Raw genomic sequence first — 19,427 nt, 5'->3', positions numbered from 1 at the left:
TTTAATTTTCTTTTTTGCCGTATTTAGATGGTCTCTTACCCATGATAGTTCATCTTACCATTTTTCAGCTCTGTAATGGGTTTATTACGATGCAATCCCATCATAAGTCAAGGAGCATCTGTTATGCTATTAGTAAATTCTCTAAATTTATTAGTAAATTCCATTTTGCTGAATGGAGTAGTTGTGCTGAAGGTTTGGCAATCTGGAGAAGAGTAGCCCTTTGCAGAATCCCTGGGCAGCCCTAGGATTTTATCAGTATGATTATTAAATATATCAGCAAGAAAGACAGAGCTTTTGAAAACACAGATCACATTGAACACTAATAATAGAAATAAAATGCAAACAAAAATAAAAAAAGCATTCCAAGTTTGAAACATCTGTAGCGATGTATTAAAATAACTACATCTGCCTGATGTATATTTTCAAATTCTTAGAGACAGTGACCACTTTTATGATCATGTCCCCACTCTCTCTCTTTCATTCTCCCTCTTCATTTCCTCCTTATTCTCCTCCTCTTTATTTCTCTTTTCTCTCTATCTCTCCCTCTCAAAATACACCAATTCTGTCCTATAAACTCTGCAAGTTACAAGGGCTAAATTCCTTGAGCTAATGCCACTGTGGCATTAAGATTTTAGTGTCAGGAAATCCCGGGTATGATTTCAAATTTTCCAAATTGGTAATCCTGTGATCTGAGAGGAGTTACTGACATTTCGAGCTTTTCTTTTCACATTCTAATAGAATGTGTGGAAATAAATACACGAGGTGTATACCCTAAAGGAATTCCCTTAAGGACTTCTTAATTCACATTCTCTACACAAAACATGTAAATTATCCTTCCTTTTCTCCTCAGCAGAAATAAAATACTTCACCATCAATTTTCATGGTAGGAAGAGAAAAAACATGTAGAGAAGTATTGAATCTTCCTACTAAAGCATAAAAATGTCTACCTCTATGAATTTATGATTGCTAATTCCATGAGTCATAGCTTGCAGCTAAGTCTTGTGTTTTAAAAGAAATTTTAAGATGCCAGTGTCTCATATAATTTCATATATATTTTTCTTTATAAGTAAAATAAAATCTGAGGTTTTAATCCATCACCCACTGGAAGCTTGGAGTCACAAATGTGCTAAATTTACCAGTATAGATACAGACAGCCATGCCCTGGCTAAACCACAGCCATAACAATGACTGACAAATAGGGAAGTTTGGTCAATCTTGGCTTTCCACAAGGGCAACGGTAGAATTATTTAAACTTTCAGCCACTTGAGAAACAAAATATTGAATGTTTGTAAATATTAAAATGAACCTTTAAATTGAAGGTGTGTTTTAATCACTGAGTACCTAATCTCTGCCATTGTCTCACTAACACTTTCCACTGAAGCTAAATTTGTGCACTGTCCCCGATATTGCCATGCATATTCCAGACCCCAAGCATTGGTTCATGTCAAGTGAGTGTCCTTTCCATGAATACACTGCTTTCTCCATACAATTCACAGCCTACAAACATGGCCTTCCCCATGGGTACTCTTCATTCATATGCTTCCATCACTATGGCCTCTGAAGTCTGTGTTTTGTGTTTAGTAAAATGTTTTCTGTGTTACTTTACAGATTTGCATATCTGTTTCCATATCATTGAACATTCTAATCATAGCATTTCAACTTCATAAGTTGTATCTTACATGTGTTTATACCCCACATTTTAAACAGAGTAGAAACACATTCGGCACACGTTGAATTGGCAATGATGAATGAAGAAAACAGATTTCTGGATTATGCTGCTGATGGATATGCATCAGTTAAATGTCTAATTATTTTTGTTTTCTATACAGAGAAGAATTTATGGAAGATGCATTATCTTCATAAAATCATTTGGGAAAATTCAGAATGTGTAATGTATATAGCATATAATATACTAAATATTAAAATACTTAAATATAAATTGTGTAGATAACATAAAGAATTTTATAGGTACCTAAATCACCACAATCAGGCAGTTGAAGAGAAGACTTTTTACTGCCAAGATGTTTAGTGCCTTCATTTAGAAAATGGTTAATGAAACTTTTACATATATTTAAATCTCTTAGTACTCATATTAATTTGAATAAGCAGATCCTCCAGTGAAATATGAGAACCTTAAGGCCAGGTACCATATGTGGTTAAATAGGTAGGTATTTCAGATTTGTACATTCACAAGAATCTCTGGGGCAACTTGTCACAAAACTTATGCCTGGGACCCGCTGCCCTGGATTCTAATTCAGTAGGTTGAAGATGTGAGTAGATTTGCATGATAATGAGCACTTTACATGATTTAGTTATTAAGTGGTCCACATGTCCCATTAGAGAAACACTGGGAGTCCTACCCATTTTCTGTAGAATAATAGATGTTAAATGAATAAATGAAAAACTGAACAAATTAAGAAAAAGAACCAAAAGTAGGCCAGGCACGGTGGCTCATGCCTGTAATCCCAGCACTTTGGGAGGCCAAAGTGGGTGGATCATTTGAGGCCAGGTGTTCAAGACCAGCCGGGCCAACATGGTGAAACCCCAATTCTACTAAAAATACAAAAAATAGTGGGGCATGGTGGTGCATGCCTGTAGTCCCAGCTACTCAGGAAGCAGAGGCAGGGAAATCACTTGAACCCTAGAGGCAGAGGTTGCAGTGAGCAGATATCGCACCTCTACACTCCAGCCTGGGTGACAGAGTGAGGCTCTGTCTCAAAAAACAGAAAGAAAAATAAGCAAAAGTACACATGTGTAGTTTAGACATAGAAGGAACCTTACCATTTTCTCTCATAAATATGTGTGTCTACCTTGGAGGTTTTTGTAAGAATTTAAATATGTAGGCTTCTTTATTTGTTCTAGCCTGTTAGGCATTTTTATTTTGCAGTCTTCTGTGGTATTATCTAATACACAAAATGTGTACATTTTCATCTTGGATTCTTTTTAGTGGGTAAAAATGCAAGAAAACATTTTGGAGGATCTACTGCTATATGAATATTATTAGTCAGGAGGCATAACCATATGGTAGGCTAGTGACTCAAGCTCAACAAGTAATGTTTATAATCACAGACGCATTTTCAATGTTATGAACTTGTGTACAGCAGAGAGTAATTCCCAGTTACAAGCCCCTACATATCAAGGTGATTGGGAAACAGTAGTCAGAGGTAATTTGCAGGCAATCGGGCACCTACAATTGTTTACCAGGGAAGTAATAAGAAACAAAACAAAATGATACACAGGTAATCACATCTTGTTGATTCAACCCAGCATCACAAGAGAATAAGAGGCAACAATTCAAGTTAAAATTTTTGAAGTAAACATTGCCAGTGAAGCCTTTCCAACAAACATTTAGAATATGCCGTAGCTGTTTACCTAGGATGTATTGAAAAGAGAAGCATTTTCTTTATTTTTAAACAAATGCACAATGCAGTAATTTATGGAAATTAAGTTCGCTGCTCTGTATTTTTGGCTTTAAAAATGTACTAAATGAAAAGGCTACACAGTGTTCCCTTAGTAAGATTTTATCAAAGACAAGAGTAAATTATTTTGCAAATACTGGATACATGGATACATGACAGAAATGGCCAACCAAACACATAAAACATATTTTCTTACTTGGACTATGTATATATAATTTATTCTATCTTTGTCCATTGGCTTAGCTTTTACAATTGAGAAAAATGCACATCACTTTTTTATATTATGTGCCTATGTGATCCCCATACACATACATTTGTTGGCATGACATGATGAAGTTAAAATATGAAGAAGTGCATGGAAACATAATGGCAGGACTTTGTCTTTTTAATTGTTGTCTATTCAGCATATGGTCTTGAACAACATGCACCTAAATCAAACTGAATATTTGTGTCTGACCTCCCTAGAGTTCGTAAGTTGAATTCCTAACCCCAAATATGATGGTATTTGGAGATGAGGCCTTTGGAATGTAGTTAGGCTTAGATTAGGTCATGAGGATGAGACCTTCATAATGAAAATAGTGGCTTAAAAAAATTAAAAAAAGGAAATTCCCCATCCTCCTCTCAGTGCTTGCAAAGAAGAAAGCCCATGTGAGGACATTGTAAGACGGTGGCCATCTGCAAGCCAGGAAGAGACGCCTCACCAGGAATAAAATCATCTGGTACCTCCATCTTGAACTTTCTAGCTTCTGGAAGTGTGAGAAATAAATCTCTGTTTTTAAAACCACCCAGCCTATGGTATTTTGTTCTGGCAGCCTGAAGAGATTAATGCAGTAGTCTATTGGAGATGTGTGTAAGCCAGTCCCACTTCAGATTACTAAATCAAAATTTCTGGGGACTGAATATGAGCAATTTGAGGAAACTTCAGGATAATTGTAAACACAAGTTTGAAAACCAATAGCAATATTCTAAAAATTAGAGTGACAAAATAATTGATCATCCAAACGGCCAAACTGTTTAAAATGAAAGGGAGTGTTGCAATAGTTAAGCTAGGATAAGGTAATCTGAAAATTTCCTGAGAAAACCATTATATATGATCATTTTGCCTGTATAGCTTCACATTTAACCAATTTTTTTTTATTAAAACGATCATTCTGCTTGATGTTTTCACCATGTTCAAATGTAGCTTCCTGCATAAAATTTGGGTGGGGGGGAATCAATGTAAGTATCTGTGTGGTGAGGATGTAGGTGTGTGTTTACTCATAAAATACATTTTATTCTGTTAAAAAAAGACAGCTATTATGCTAAGCATTAAGAATGGAACGTAGGCTGTGAATTAATCTTGAATTTGATTAAAATAATTTTTATCACAATATTGGTAAGATAAATGTTTACCATTTTCCCCTAACTTATTTCAACATTGTTCACAATTTCAGATAAATTCATTATACAATCCAGAAACCGCACTTGTGTTTACCAAATGAGTTGAAAATTTGTGTTTATACAAAAAGCCATACTTAGATGTTTATGCAGTTTTCTTCCTAATCACTGAAACTTGGAAGCAGGTAGATGCCCTTCAGTAAGTGAGTAAATAAATAAATTGTGGTCCATGCAGAGATAATGGAATATTAGAGTTAAAAGGAAATAAGCTACCATATTTTGAAAAGACATGAAGAAACCTTAAATGCATATGACTAAGTAAAAGAAATCAATCTGAAAGACTAACCGTATGATTCCAATTGCATGACATTTGAAATAGGCAAAATTATGCAGACAGTAAAAAGATTAGTGGTTGCCAGGGGTTGGGGGAGGGGAGGGATAAATGGTAGAGAAGAGACAATTTTTAGAGCAGTGAAACTATTCTTTTTCATACTATGAAGTAGTTTAATGTTGTCATAGCTGGCAAAACCCATAGAATATAAAACACCAAGTGTAAACCCTCTTGTAAAATCTGGACTTTTGATAGTAAAGATGTGTCAATGTAGGCTCGTCAATAGTAGCAAATGTACCACTGTGGTATGGAATGCTGTTAGTGGGGAGGCTGTGCTCATGGAGAAAGTAAAGGGTATATGGGAATTCTTTGTTCTTTCTGCTCAATTTTGCTGTGAAAGGACCTAAAACTGCTCTAAATATAGTCTATTTAAAAGGAAAAATAAGAAGTTACTGTCTATCAGTTGTACTTTAAGTGATCCCAGAAAATGCATCTGGGTTCCAGGTTAGAAAGTGATCATCTTTTACTGAAATCATGTTGCTATGGCAATTTGACTGTAACAGTTTCTGATTATCTATATGTCTCCAGGAGGGGTCATAGCTAAGCACATGCAGCTGCACCATCGTCAAGAGAGTTGTGATTTTTTTTTTTTTTTTTGAGATGGAGTCTCGCTCTGTCGCCCAGGCTGGAGTGTAGTGGCACAATCTTGGCTCACTGCAATCTCCACCTCCCAAGTTCAAGCAATTCTCTTCCCTCAGCCTCCTGAGTAGCTGGGACTACAGGCGCATGCCACCATGCCCGGCTAATTTTTTGTATTTTTAGTAGAGACAGGGTTTCACCCTGTTAGCCAGGATGGTCTCAATCTTCTGACCTCGTGATCTGCCTGCCTAGGCCTCTCAAAGTGATGGAATTATAGGCCTGAGCCGCCGCGCCCAGCCGAGAGTTGTGATTTTAAGTTAATCCTGAGACAATCCTTTCAGAGAAGTGTGTCCATTTTGGATATGGTCTTTTCTATCCATGAGCAAATTTGGCTGGCAAATTTCTTCCCATTTCATCCAGGAAGTGGTTGTAGATATGTGTCATTCACTTCATAATACTTGGTTTTACCTTTACATATCTATTTTGCAAAACTTACTAATGATTTTATTGTAAACCTTTATCTTTGATAATAATCTCATATTTCTCCCCACCAAAAACAAGTCCCATTTATAATTAATTCTCCTTAGGAAAGACAGCTTTACTTTTTTCAAGTGGTAGCAAATATAAATTTCTTTCATAAAACAATTTCATAAATTCTTTGCTTGTTCTTTTCTGTATCAATTCAATTCCTACTAATGTAATTATCATATGATAAAATATTGTTTTTTTAATAAGGGTGCTTGAGGCTTTTTCATATGCATGAGTTAGATGAATCATTTATTATCATATTATTATAATTTCTTTTGATAAGAATAATTTTGATTTCTATTTAGCTTCAGGAAAATTTTTCTGAATTCCCTCAATTATATGTTCACAATATGTGAAAGTTACGGGATCTTCTTTCCTGATACCTGAGGCTCTCCTCTCAAAGTCACTATTACATAGCCAATCAATTCAGTAAAAAAAGAAAATAGTGATTTACTTTTTTATATTCAAAATAAGTGACAAAGCAAGTCATTGAATACTCCTTTCTTCTTTTAAAAGTCTATTTTAACATAAATATATAAATCCTTTCTTCTCATAAATTAAGATATTGTCTGTAAAAGTATTTGGTAAAGCCTATAGGTAACAGTCATAACTGACAGCTTCTTAAGAATTGTACTGTAACTAATCAAGTGCGAGTTTGATTGAAAGTCATTGGTGTATTTATTAAAGATGACATGCTTCAAATATTTTTAATGAAAATACGTTTATGAAAAAATGACATGGTTGAAGTATCAAATACGTTTATATTTTATAATTATATGCATATATAGATGGACATATAAATATATATATACACATATATATACATATATTTATACACATGTTTATAATCTATCTCATGGACATGAGGACAATATTCTATGTTATGGCACAGTTAATATACCCTGAGTAAACTTTATCCTCCAGAATATGCATTTTTAGCTTTAAAATGTAAGACTCTATTAACAGAGCTATTTAATTTATGTATGTAGAGGTGGGTGTTTATGTATGCATAATCACAGATGGGTATTTAATATTTTTCATTTCTTTATTCAATCCAAGGGTTCATCATGCAAAAGTGTTAAACGTCCCTCTTTGCGCTACTAAGATAAAAAATGTGATTTTTTTACAGATGATTTATAGAATAAACCTTATCAATTTCTTTATTTTGCCTAAATACTTAGATCTAGTTATCCTTAAAGTTGTTTTCTAACAAAAATAGTGAGTTTCTTAGTCTTTGATACTTGTTAATATGCCTCCTGCCTATAATCTCTGTTTAAGTGTCCAAACTCCTCAAATGTTTTCCATCATTAAACATTGATAACTCTGCCAGGAAGCTACGTAAATTGTTCTATAAAGAGGAAAATTAGCCTCTGCTAAAATCAATATGACCACATTAGTTGACACTTCTGAGGAGCTCAAATTGTAAAATGTTCAGCACACTAGCACTAGGAATAGGGTGGCAGGACTGCCCTTGAGGGACCATGTACTTTTTTTTTTTTTTTCTTTTTTGAGTTGGAGTCTTGCTCTGTCACCCAGGCTGGAGTGCAGTGGCATGATCTCCACTCACTGCAACCTCCGTCTTCTGGGTTCAAGCAATTCTCCTGCCTAGCCTCCTGATAGCTGGGATTACAGGCATGTGCCACCATGCCCAGCTAATTTTTTTTTTTTTTTATTTTTAGTAGAGGCGGGGTTTCACCATATTGGTCAAGCTGGTCTCAAACTCCTGACCTTGTGATCCACCCGCCTCGGCCTCCCAAAGTGCTGGGATTACAGGTGTGAGCCACCACATCTGGCTGAGGGACCATCTACTTTAAGGAATGCAGAGAGATAGGCATCTTAATTTACTTAATCGGATGTTTGGGGCATGGGATAATAAGTAAATTTTTCAAAGAGACAGTATTCATGCACTGGTAAGGTATTGTTTTTCTCAGACACGTGGCTTTATCCCAAAAAGATGCTATTTTAACAGACATTTCTTGAAATATGTGTGTGTATGTTTGTTGATACTTGCTTATTATATAGCTCATACTGTTTATTAAACCATATCTATTACAGGAGTTATTAGAACAGCCTTACATAACATGGACAGAGAAGCCAGAGAACATTACTCCGTGGTCATTCAAGCCAAAGACATGGCTGGGCAAGTTGGAGGGCTTTCAGGATCTACAACAGTCAACATCACCTTAACCGATGTCAATGACAACCCACCACGCTTTCCTCAAAGTACGTATTTGTTTTCCATGATTTGAATTTATCATTATCTTTTTATGTAAAGTAAAATGAAATACTTCAACAATGTTATGTTACTGTTTTCTTAAGTGGAATTGTTCTGGTTTTGTGCTATATGATCACCCTTCTTCATGTAAGACTCATGAAATCACTCCAGCTATTGTCTTCTGAACCTAGGAAATAATTGGGAACGTGTTCAGAGTCAGAGTTTCATTTGGCATCAAGTTAAATATTAAAAATGATGTGGTGGTACTGAAAAATGGCATCTTGCCTTTGGCAAAGTATCTGTGTATTCTTAAAGTATTCATGGAGATGTTGAAAAGGTATTTTGATGTGAACATTCTTCTCATGCAACATTATTCTATACATTCTGTGACTGATTTTTTTTTAAAAATTCTTCATGTTATGAAGAAATGCTCTATACAGATGCATGCATGTAAGCACACACACACACACACACACACACACACACACACACACACACATCATCCAAAAGCAAGTTGAAGTTAATATGATAAGATGAGGTCTCAGAGTAAAATATAAGACTTGAAAACAGAAAGCATACTTCAGTAGGCAATTTTGGGGGAGAGGAGAGATATGAATCCTGTGGGTTTGGAGGGAGATGGTGCTTATGACATGTTCTGAATGTAAAGGATATAATTATAATATATTTCAGCTTTTAAAAATGGAAGATACTATAGATAACATTTTATACAACAGTCACTAATAATCACAGATATCCTACAGAGGAGTTGTCTCTTATGTTCATCTTACAAATGATGTTTAAAAACTGTCATAAATTAGATCCTTTGGTATGTCATAAAGGCTCTTCTCAAGTCAGCGTGAAATGCCTTTCTCAGCTTTATCTCTTGTCTCTTAATAGCATTTGCAGTACAACTCAGGCCTAGACACCATGGAATACTGCCTCCTCCTAAAATATAATAACACTTTGTACATCCTTACTTCAACTAAAATTTTTCCTTATTCACGGCCCTTTGTTAAAATCCCTGCTACAAGTTTCTCTGAAATTCCTGTTGCAGAATTAGAAGAGATTTGCAATTAATTCCTGTTGCAGAATTACTCATTCTTTTTTCCCTCTTGCACAGCACTTTTGCATGCTTGTTCGTGTTATACTAATTTTTCCTCTTTCACAGCAATTTTGCATGCTTGTTCATGTTCTACTAATTTCTGCAGGTACATAGATCCCCTTCCACTTATGAGATCCTCTAGGAAGACACTAAATTGTTTTTGCAAACTTAGGTGTTCAGCCCAGTGAGTGCCCAGCATTTGATAAATGATTCTTAGTGAGTAAATTAGTTGAATTTAAATACTCTGTCAAACCATCATTATTAAATGATTATTATTAAATACATGCAAATCACAGTCATAGTTAAATAAAAATCATTTTAAAATGTTGATGCCAGAGATAAGATATTACCTGGTGCATTCATGTGGCATTTGCTCTATGAAGAAAGTATATATCATAGGTAAGTCCATATTTTATTGAGCCATAAAATATAATTAAATTTTAGAACATTTTACAGATTAGGATGAACTTTTGTATCAATGTTATCACTTAGTTCAACAATATGCATATACATGAGGTAAATGTTATTATTTCACAGATTGGTACAATTGAAGTTGAAGATTAAAAAAAGATAATAAGCAATAATGCAGATTCAACAGAATATACACTTAATTATAATTTAGGATACCAACTTGCCTATCTTGTTTTCAGATAGATTCTACCACCATTATTTTTAAGATGTACATTCATATTATAGCCTTAATAGACAGAAAACTCAGATTGTACATCATAGGATTCAGTAAACGCTAGTCTGTGGTAAATATAGCATCTCCCACTCTCTCTTTTTCTCCAATTCTTCCTAAAATAATTATTAAAATTACGGGTTTATTAAGATTGACTTTATAGATTTACAGAAAATTTAAAATTTTAATTGTGATGGATATAAGGAATATTCTTCATATAGATGAATATAGATATATAATAAAGAGGTATTTGTTCCTAATTTTATTATTTTGATCAATAATAGTGTCATTGTTGAAGCATCAGTGTACAATGAAAATAATCACTTTACCTGACAAACAGAATAAGTGTATACTCTCTGAGTTAACTCATTGTGTCTAATGAATTCTTTCTTCAGTCAGTAACATTCTGGCAGAATGATTGACAGATGTAAATCCTGCTGCATTTCAAGGTGTTCTTAGAGTTTTGAAAAGGAGGCACTACACATTCAGAAGCTTACACTTGGGGTTTCTTAAAAGATACTTTATTTTGCACTCCATTTGAACAAAACAATGCTGCTTTTGCAACAGTTTGCTGTCACCATGACAAAAGTAGCTTGTAATAAAGTGTTCTTTAATTTATCCATAAATCGCAGCTTATTAAACAGCTTTGTACCTAGTGGGGAAGTATTGTAAACTGCTTGGAGAAAAGAAATGATGTAAGGACTTGTATTCACAAAATACCATGACATGCGCAAGTCTATACACAACTCAAATTCTATAAAGTTCATATCCTGTCATCAAATGGATCCAGTAGTTGAACTGTCTCTCTTAATGTGAGGTTTTTACAGTTGCCCTTTCTACTTCTTTCTCTCATCACCTGTCCGAGACAGTTATACTTCTTACAATTGACACTTGAATAAACATCCCTAACTACAAATTTTGCAAAAATATTCTCTCAAAGTGTTTTTTCTTCCATGCTTCATCTACCATGCTTGAGAAAGTGAGTAGGCTAGTTATAATGCATGGTAATTAGTTATCAGTTTATCTTGAAGTAAATAGGCTTTGAGTAAGTGTTTGAGAGGTAGTAAATTAGAGCTAATAATTTGCAACGTCTCTACTCTAGAGAGTTACAAACGCAGTAGCTTAGGATACAAGTCAGATAAATGTCTTGGAGGAAACAGGCTGCTTGTCAGTATCAGGAATGTGAAAAAGGAGCATAGAGACTGGATAATGCATGCCCAACTACAAGGGTAGCTACTATTTAATTCAGATTGATGCCTACCTCTGGGCTACATGGTGTTGGAAAAGGAGCCACTGAAACAAAACAAAACAAAACAAAACAAAAAGACTCATAGTGAAAGAAAACAAATCAGCCCATCTATGGCTTGAAATTCTACTCAAAGTACACAAATGATGTGCACTTCTCCTTCTAGAGAAAATCATCTATCTAAAGATATAAAATTCCCTAGTGTTAGTTCTTTCATTAAAGGTAATCTATTTTATTCTGCCATTTCCTATTCTGGTTTTTAAAAACTGTATTCTGGATTATGGTTGTTGCATAACTTATTCTTGGATAGATAAAAGTCACTGACATTATTTTGCACAAACCATATGCATATAAAATTCAATACCTTACATGAAAGTTTACAAAACAAACCTTCTATGTCCTAAATGGAAGGAATTATATTGTTGTATAGAGGATTGCTGTTGTAAGGTAAATCATCTAGTAACAGAAAGAAGCATAACGCATGCCAAATAATCACAATGCATCAACTTTAGGGCTTGATCCTCCATTATTACATTGCACCAACTGCAGCCACAGTAAGCTTAAGTTTTCGGAAATTTGCTATCATTATGTTAGATTAAATCTAACATAACTTTCTCCAGAACTTAAATGACAGCAAATTGCCAAGAATGTAAACTCAGTTGTGACTGCAGTTGGTTTAGTGCCATGTAATATTGGAGGATCAAGCTCTAAAAATTCAATAGATGGCAGTATTTCCCATAAAGTTAGTAAACATCACAATTGTTTAACTGGTTTGGGTAATTTCTAATGTTAATGAGAAAGAAAATATTGCTGAAGATATTGGCACTGATGTGATTTTTTTTTAGGGGGAGAGCTGTTTTTATTTTCATTGTTGTGGGTACAAATATGAATTTATATAATATCTTCATCATTAAAATTTTGTTTGAAACAAATTAAAGGAAAAAAAGCTTCTCCCTTGACCCATCAAAATATGCAGGATTTTTTTTTTAATTATCAAAGAATTGAGGTCTTTCTAGTGTCTTTTGAAAATGATATCTGGGTCATTTTATTATGGTTGCAGGCGTATATTTTGAAACATTTTGAGCATTTCTTTAAAATGCCAGTATATATTTGATTTTGCTAACTGTTCCTAATCACTTTAAAATAAGACAAATTCTGCAGCTGCATGTTTAGTATTCTACATATGTAAATTTCATTCAAGTTTATTCCTTGTACCATTCCAATTTTCTATATCCTTATAGAATTTTTGCTTGTCTGTTACTGAGAGAGATGTTAAAGTCTTCCAAGATGATACTGGATGTTTCCATTTCTCTTTTTTTTCCTCTGTTTAATTTTTCTTAGATGCAGTTTGAAACCATGCTATTGGATGCACACAGATCGAAGGCTTTGATATCTTTCTCTTGATTAAAATTGTTTTATTGTGAAATATATCTCTGTAGTTCTAATAATGCTGCATACCTCAAAGTCTAATTTGTCTCCTATAGCTATTCCAGAGGTTTCTTTTTTTTTCTTCATTTCTTTTTGGTTATGGTTTGTGTGGTATAATGTTTTCTATAATTTTACTTTCAAACTTTATTGTTCTTAATTTTTTATTCTTAATTTATAAATGTTTCTTGTGACCACTTAGCTAATATTTTTGTTATTTTAAAATGACATTATAATTTCTCTAGCTTTTGTTGATTTACTACACTTATAATTACCTTAATTACTGATATAGTTTCATTTAGGGATATCATTTGCTATTTGTCTAATCTTCTCTTTTTTTCTCCTCTCTCACATTCTTTGAATTATTAATTTCATTCATTTTGTCCTCCATTCACTTTTTTAAAATTTTACATTTTTATACTTTTTTATATTTAAAAAATACTGTAGATATTATTATTTATTTCACTCTACCTTAAATTATTTCATTGCTTGAAAATAGAACAACTTTAAAACTGTTTAATGTCATTAACCCTTTGTTGCTTTTTTTTTATTTTTGTCATCTTATACATTCAGTCCTATATGAAATTGTGATTATTGCTATTGTGTTAAATAGCAAATAATTATTTTTTAAGTCAATAATAATTTACCCCTCCTGGTACTATTTATTTCTCCTTGAATTTCTGTGTTTCCTTCTAGAATTATTGTTTTCTAAAGGGAATTATAAATTTCCTAAAAATCTTACATTTTCCCATTTTTAGTGATAGAAAACTGCCAATGAATTTTTTCAGCTTTTGTATATAAATTTACAATTTTGCCTTTATTTGTAGAGGGTATTTCCAATCAGAGTATAATTTTAGTTTGAAGGATTTTCTCCGTTTCAATAATTATTAATATAATTTGCTGTTTACCATTTTGTTCATTGAAAAATCAACCGTAGAATTGCTTTACAATAGTTTATTGTAGTTTAATGGACCTTTCTTCTATTAAGATATTCTTTGTTGTATTTTGTTTTCAAAAATTTAACCTACAATGCACCTAGTTATTTACTTTTTAAAAATCTGACTTACGGTTGTAAAGATGTTTTTAAGCTATCTTTTGTTAGTTTTGAGAAACTCTTGGTCAGAATTTTTTCAAGTATTTCTTCGACCTCATTTTCTCACTTCTTTTCTATTAGTTCTACAAAATATGTCAGCAAGGTCTTTCAATTATATAACATTCATCTATTACTTTCTTTGCTATATAATAATTATTATTCTACAGTCTTCTACAGTCTTCTTTCACCTGCATATTTTATATTAACTTATGTTCTAGTACACCAATCCTTTCTTCTGCTGTTTGTTCAGCAATTAAACCCATCTATTAACTCTATTAAGTACACACTTCAGCATTGACATTTTTGTTCTAAAATTTTTATTGGGTTTAGTAGATACAGATTATTGGTATCTGTTGAAATTCCCCACCCTTTTCTTTATTTAAACATATTAACCATACTTATTTCAAAACTTTTTGTAGAATTCTAATATCATAATCATGCCTGGGTCTCTTTTAAATATTTTCCTTCTTAGTTTTAGCCAATGCTCATTTTTAATCATGCCTTTGAATTACTGATTGAACATTACATAAAGGAGTTGCAGAGGTTCATGATTATGCAGTCTTTCAAAGAGGGGCGAGTTATTTCTTGCAGACATATAGAGTGTGGATTACTTAAATCAGTTGGATTCTGTTAGCACTAGCTTACTTTATTTCTCTCCTTACTTCCGGGAAGTAGCTCTTACTCCTGAAATCCGGATCTTTCTTCACTTACTCTCCACTGGTCTCAAGTGCTTACCGATTTCTGACTCCCCGGTACCTCATGGCTGCTGAAATCTCTGCCTAGCGCCTTTGCCTTCCAGATGCACTTTCTCTTGGTTTCTCAGAGCCGCCACACGTGTCAAAGTAGTGGGTGTGTCTACAATTACCACGAGAAAAATTACATTTGTTTTTTTCCTCACTTATCTGAGGTTTCTTCTTCTCTGTGCTTTTGTCCTCAATTTCTCAGCCCCTGTGCCAGCTCTGAACTCCAACCTGTCTCCAAAAGCTACGCAATTTTTGCTTGGATTGTTTCACCCAGCACTACATATTTTTAAATGCCCTCAGTATATGTGCATATAAAATTTGTTTTGTTATGGTTTCTTTCTCTCAAGAATCATACTTCATCCTGAGTTCCCTACATTAATTGCTGTTCAATGCCTTAAAACAGTCATTTTCTGTATACTGTGCAACTTCTATAGTTGTTTTATATGACAGAGTTAGATATACCCCTCCATCATATCCAGATTTGAAAGATCATTCCACTTAAGTTTAAACAGAAAGATTATGGAAGATAATTAGATGTATTCTATATCAATTTGTATTCTATGTGGCTAAATTGAAAGGATGAACTCTAAAATAAAGATGAAATTATTAAATTAACTTTAAATGAGTAATATTATTATTTTATTTTCATTTAGCCTTCATAAAAACACAATATTTTTATCTTATATCATGATATTTAGTTTATAAAGACTATTGAAATTAATTTATTATATACTTATTATATTAAATAAGACACATACACCTGTAGATCATATTCTTTCTGACAAAGTAACAGCTATAAATAAATAATAGTATTACATTCTTCTGATTTTAGAGTTGAATATTTTGAAATTTCATGGAATTCTCTGTTTAGAAACGTACTAGTCATGACATTTCAATTGTATTATGATTTGTTTTTAATCTATGTGGTTGTGTACTATAATAAAGTTACAGAATAATTCCTTTTCCTTTACATAATATTTTGTTTAGGTAGATATGTTTATGGTAGTAAGCATATATTTCTTGGAAATGATTTGATTCTTATAGTTAGGTATTACAAGTCAATTTGTACACCTTCAAGGAATGCTTAAAAAGTGGACTGAGTTTCAATTAAAATTTCTAATAGTCTTTCTTCAAGCATTTATGTGTTATTTATGATTAAGAGTGAGAGAAAACAAAGAAAGTGTTCCACTATAATACTTGGAAGAAAAAAAAACATTCTATAGAATAATCAGCTTTCCTATAGTGCATGTTGGCACATAGAAACAGAATGTATTGGGTTAAACAATTTTAAAGATATTTCTGAGAAGAGTAAAGATTCTGACAGAGGAAAATTGCCCTTTTTATTTATGGCATTCAAATGGCAGTAGTACTTAAATTTATTTATGTTTTAAAAAGCATTGCACATAGAGCCAACCACAATGCTTAATAATCAGTATTCAATATAAGTCTCTTAAACGCAGGAAAATCTCAGAATACTTTGTGTGTGTGTGTGTGTGTGTGTGTGTGTTTTAATTTGAAATTAGCATTCTCAGCATAAACTGTATTTGCATAAACATTTAAAATGGAGATTATAAAAACTCTCTGATTAATTTTATCAGGAAAGACAGGCAAACTCTGTTAAGTCAGACATCATAGTTTCTAACCTCTCACGTGTCAGTCAGTTTTCCCTGAGCAGCATCTCACTTTCTCAAGTAAATACTATAAAATAGTGAATAGTTCTAACAAATGTAATGATTAAATTTATTACAGCTTTTGTAGGATAGGGCCTTGGGGTAATCGTAGGGAATGACTTATTCAAGTAAATGACAAAATTACTGTAGTAAAGACACAAGGTCTTTTAAAAAGCAACTAGAATCAGTGCTGTCCTGGAGGAAAAGAAAGTATATTAAAAGGGACAAGCCTCAGTGAGACAAATGCCCTTTTATTATTCTCACCATGTCTTCCTTCCTTAAGTGTACTTTCCATAATCAGTAGTATTTTATGATGCAGTCTAAGAAATTATGTGAGAGGATCACATATGGCATACAAAATTATGGTGCATCCAGATACAAAGCTATTCCACAGTGAAATCTGGATTCCTAAGCTGTGTAAAATTATGCCGTCTTAAAACCAGAATAAATTATTCTGGCACTACTTGAAGAAATTAAAAAGGAAAAAAAAACTTCTAATGAGTTAGAATATAATTTATAAATTATTCGCATATATTTGAAATACAAAAAAAAGATTTTATTGACATACTATAAACAATTTGGTGCCTAAAATTGAAAAATGCACATTGCCCTACCTCATGTCTCAGAAAATCTAAGCCTCGCACACTGAAAATCCAAGCAAAACTAGCGTTTTGAAGATAATTATATATTTTGGTAGTAATATCACTTTTTGTGATTTTGGTCAGATATTCATCATAAATTCCCAGCATTTGTTGTATCTCTTCTTCATTTCTCTTATTCTGAAGAACAGTTCAATTACTAGTTGTTCTCATTTTGATTTTATTTTTTGTAGTTAAAAAATGCCTACAATAATATTTAGCCTTTTAACAATTCTAATGTGTGCATTTAAATAACACTATGTATATTCATATTGTTGTGCAACCAACAGTACTATTGAACTACAGAATTCTTTTCGTCTTGCAAAAGTAAAACTTTGTACCCAGTGTTTAATGGGTACTTTCCCATTTTCCCTCTCCTGAGTCTCTTGTTATTCACCTTTCTATCTCTATGAATTTTACTGTTCTAGGTACTTTATATAAATGGAATCATGCAATATTTGTCTTTCTGTGCCTGGCTAACTTCAGTAAACATAATGCTTCAAGGTTCATCCAGGCTGTAAGATGTATCAAATTTTAACTTCCTTTGTAGTGATAATTAATATTTTATTTAATGTGTATGCTGCATTTTATCAATTCCCCTGTTGCTGCATGTTTGGGGTGATTCTACCTTTTGGCTATCATGAGTAAGGTGGCTGTGAATATGGGTATAACACCCCACTTTCAATGCTTTTAAGTATATACCCAGAAGCGGAATTGCTAGATCATATAGTAATTTTATGTTTATTTATTTATTTTTTTGAGATGGAGTTTCACTCTTCTTCACCAGGCTGGAGTGCAGTGGTGCGATCTTGGCTCACTGCACCCTCCGCCCCCTGGATTCAAGGGATTCTTCTGCCTCAGCCTCCTGATTAGCTGGGATTACAGGTGCCCTCCACCATGCCCAGCTAATTTTTTGTATTTTTAGTAGAGATAGGGTTATATCATGTTGGCCAGGCTGATCTTGAACTCCTGACTGCAGGTGATCCACCTGCCTCGGCCACCCAAAATGCTAGGATTACAGACATGAGCCACCACTCCCTGCCATGTTTAATTTTTTTAGAGGCCTCCATACTGTTCTCCACATGGCTATACCATTTCACTGCTCCACTAACAGGGCACAAGAGTTCTAATTTCTCCACATCCTCACCCACACTAGTCATTGTCTTCTTTTTTGTTTTTAATTTTTATTTTTTATCTTCTTTGGAGAGATGTCTATTCCAGTTCTTTGCCCATTTAAAAGATTGGAGTGTGTGTGTGTGTGTGTGTGTGTGTTTTGCAGTGTTAACTTATAATAGTCTGCATTTATTTATGTCTTTAATTTATTTCCACAATATTTTGTCATTGTCAGTGCACACATTGTTTTTTAGATTTATCCCTAAATATTTTATCATTTTTATGGTATTAAAAATGGAATTGCTTTATTTTTTTTACAATTATTCATTACCTTGTAACTTTGCTGAATTACTTTATTAGTTCTAAAAGTTTGTGTGTGTTTGTATGTGGGGGTGTGTGTGTATTTGTGTAATCCCTATGGCTTTCTATGTATAAGATCATGTCATCTGAACAGAGATAATTGTATTACTTCCTTCCCAATTTGGATGCTTTTAATTTCTTTTTCTTGCCTTATTACTATGGCAATAGTATAATTTCAGTATTATGTTGAATAGAAGTTCAAAAGTAGGCATCCTCTTTTGTTCCTGGTCTTACAGTAAATGCATTTAGTCTTTCACCATTTTAATGATATTAGTTGTGGGGTTTTAACATATGGCTTTTATTATGTTGAGGAAGTTTCTTTTATTTATAGTTCTATTTTATTTTTTTAATCATAAAATGGAATTGAATTTTGTCAATTGCTTTTTCTGTAGAATTGACATGACCTTGTGATTTTTTTTCTTTATTCTGTTAGTGGAAATGAAAATTGATTGATTTTCATATGTTGAACTAAACTTGTATTCCTGGAAAAAAAATCCCAATTGCTCATGGTGTGCATTCCTTTGATATTATGCCAAAATCAGTTTACTAGTATTTTGTTAATAATTTTTGTATTAATATTCATAGGGAATATTGGTTTTTAATTTTCTATTCTTTTAGTGTCTTTGTCTATTTTTGGTTTCAGGAGAATGCTGGTCTTATAAAATAAATTAGGTAATTTTCTGTCTTTTTTTACTTTTTGCAGGATTTTGAGAATTTGTGTTAATTCTTCTTTAAATGGTTAGTAGAATTAAAGCAGTACAGCCATCTGTTGCAGGGCTTTTCTTTCTTGGGAAGTTTTTGATTGCTTATTGACTCTCCTTATTAGTAGTATGTCTATTAAGAATT

At 33.0% G+C, this 19,427-nt stretch overlaps 1 protein-coding gene across 10 annotated transcripts in view; it reads left to right on the top strand.

Moving 5' to 3' along the window:
* The window catches only part of CDH18 (cadherin 18), a 1,074,788-nt gene that overhangs the window by 928,063 nt on the left and 127,298 nt on the right, over window positions 1–19,427 (top strand). For all 10 annotated transcript variants that reach the window (XM_030813926.1, XM_030813931.1, XM_003263181.4 and 7 more), the window contains one exon: window positions 8,350–8,517. In XM_030813926.1, the coding sequence (XP_030669786.1) occupies window positions 8,350–8,517 (168 nt within the window). The remainder of the gene's footprint in view (window positions 1–8,349; window positions 8,518–19,427) is intronic.

Source organism: Nomascus leucogenys, chromosome 6 (assembly GCF_006542625.1).
Source record: "Nomascus leucogenys isolate Asia chromosome 6, Asia_NLE_v1, whole genome shotgun sequence".
In the NCBI taxonomy this organism is placed as follows: Eukaryota; Metazoa; Chordata; class Mammalia; order Primates; family Hylobatidae; genus Nomascus; species Nomascus leucogenys.
The sequence above is the reverse complement of the archived record's forward strand: the minus strand, read 5'-3'. Positions and strand labels throughout refer to the sequence as shown.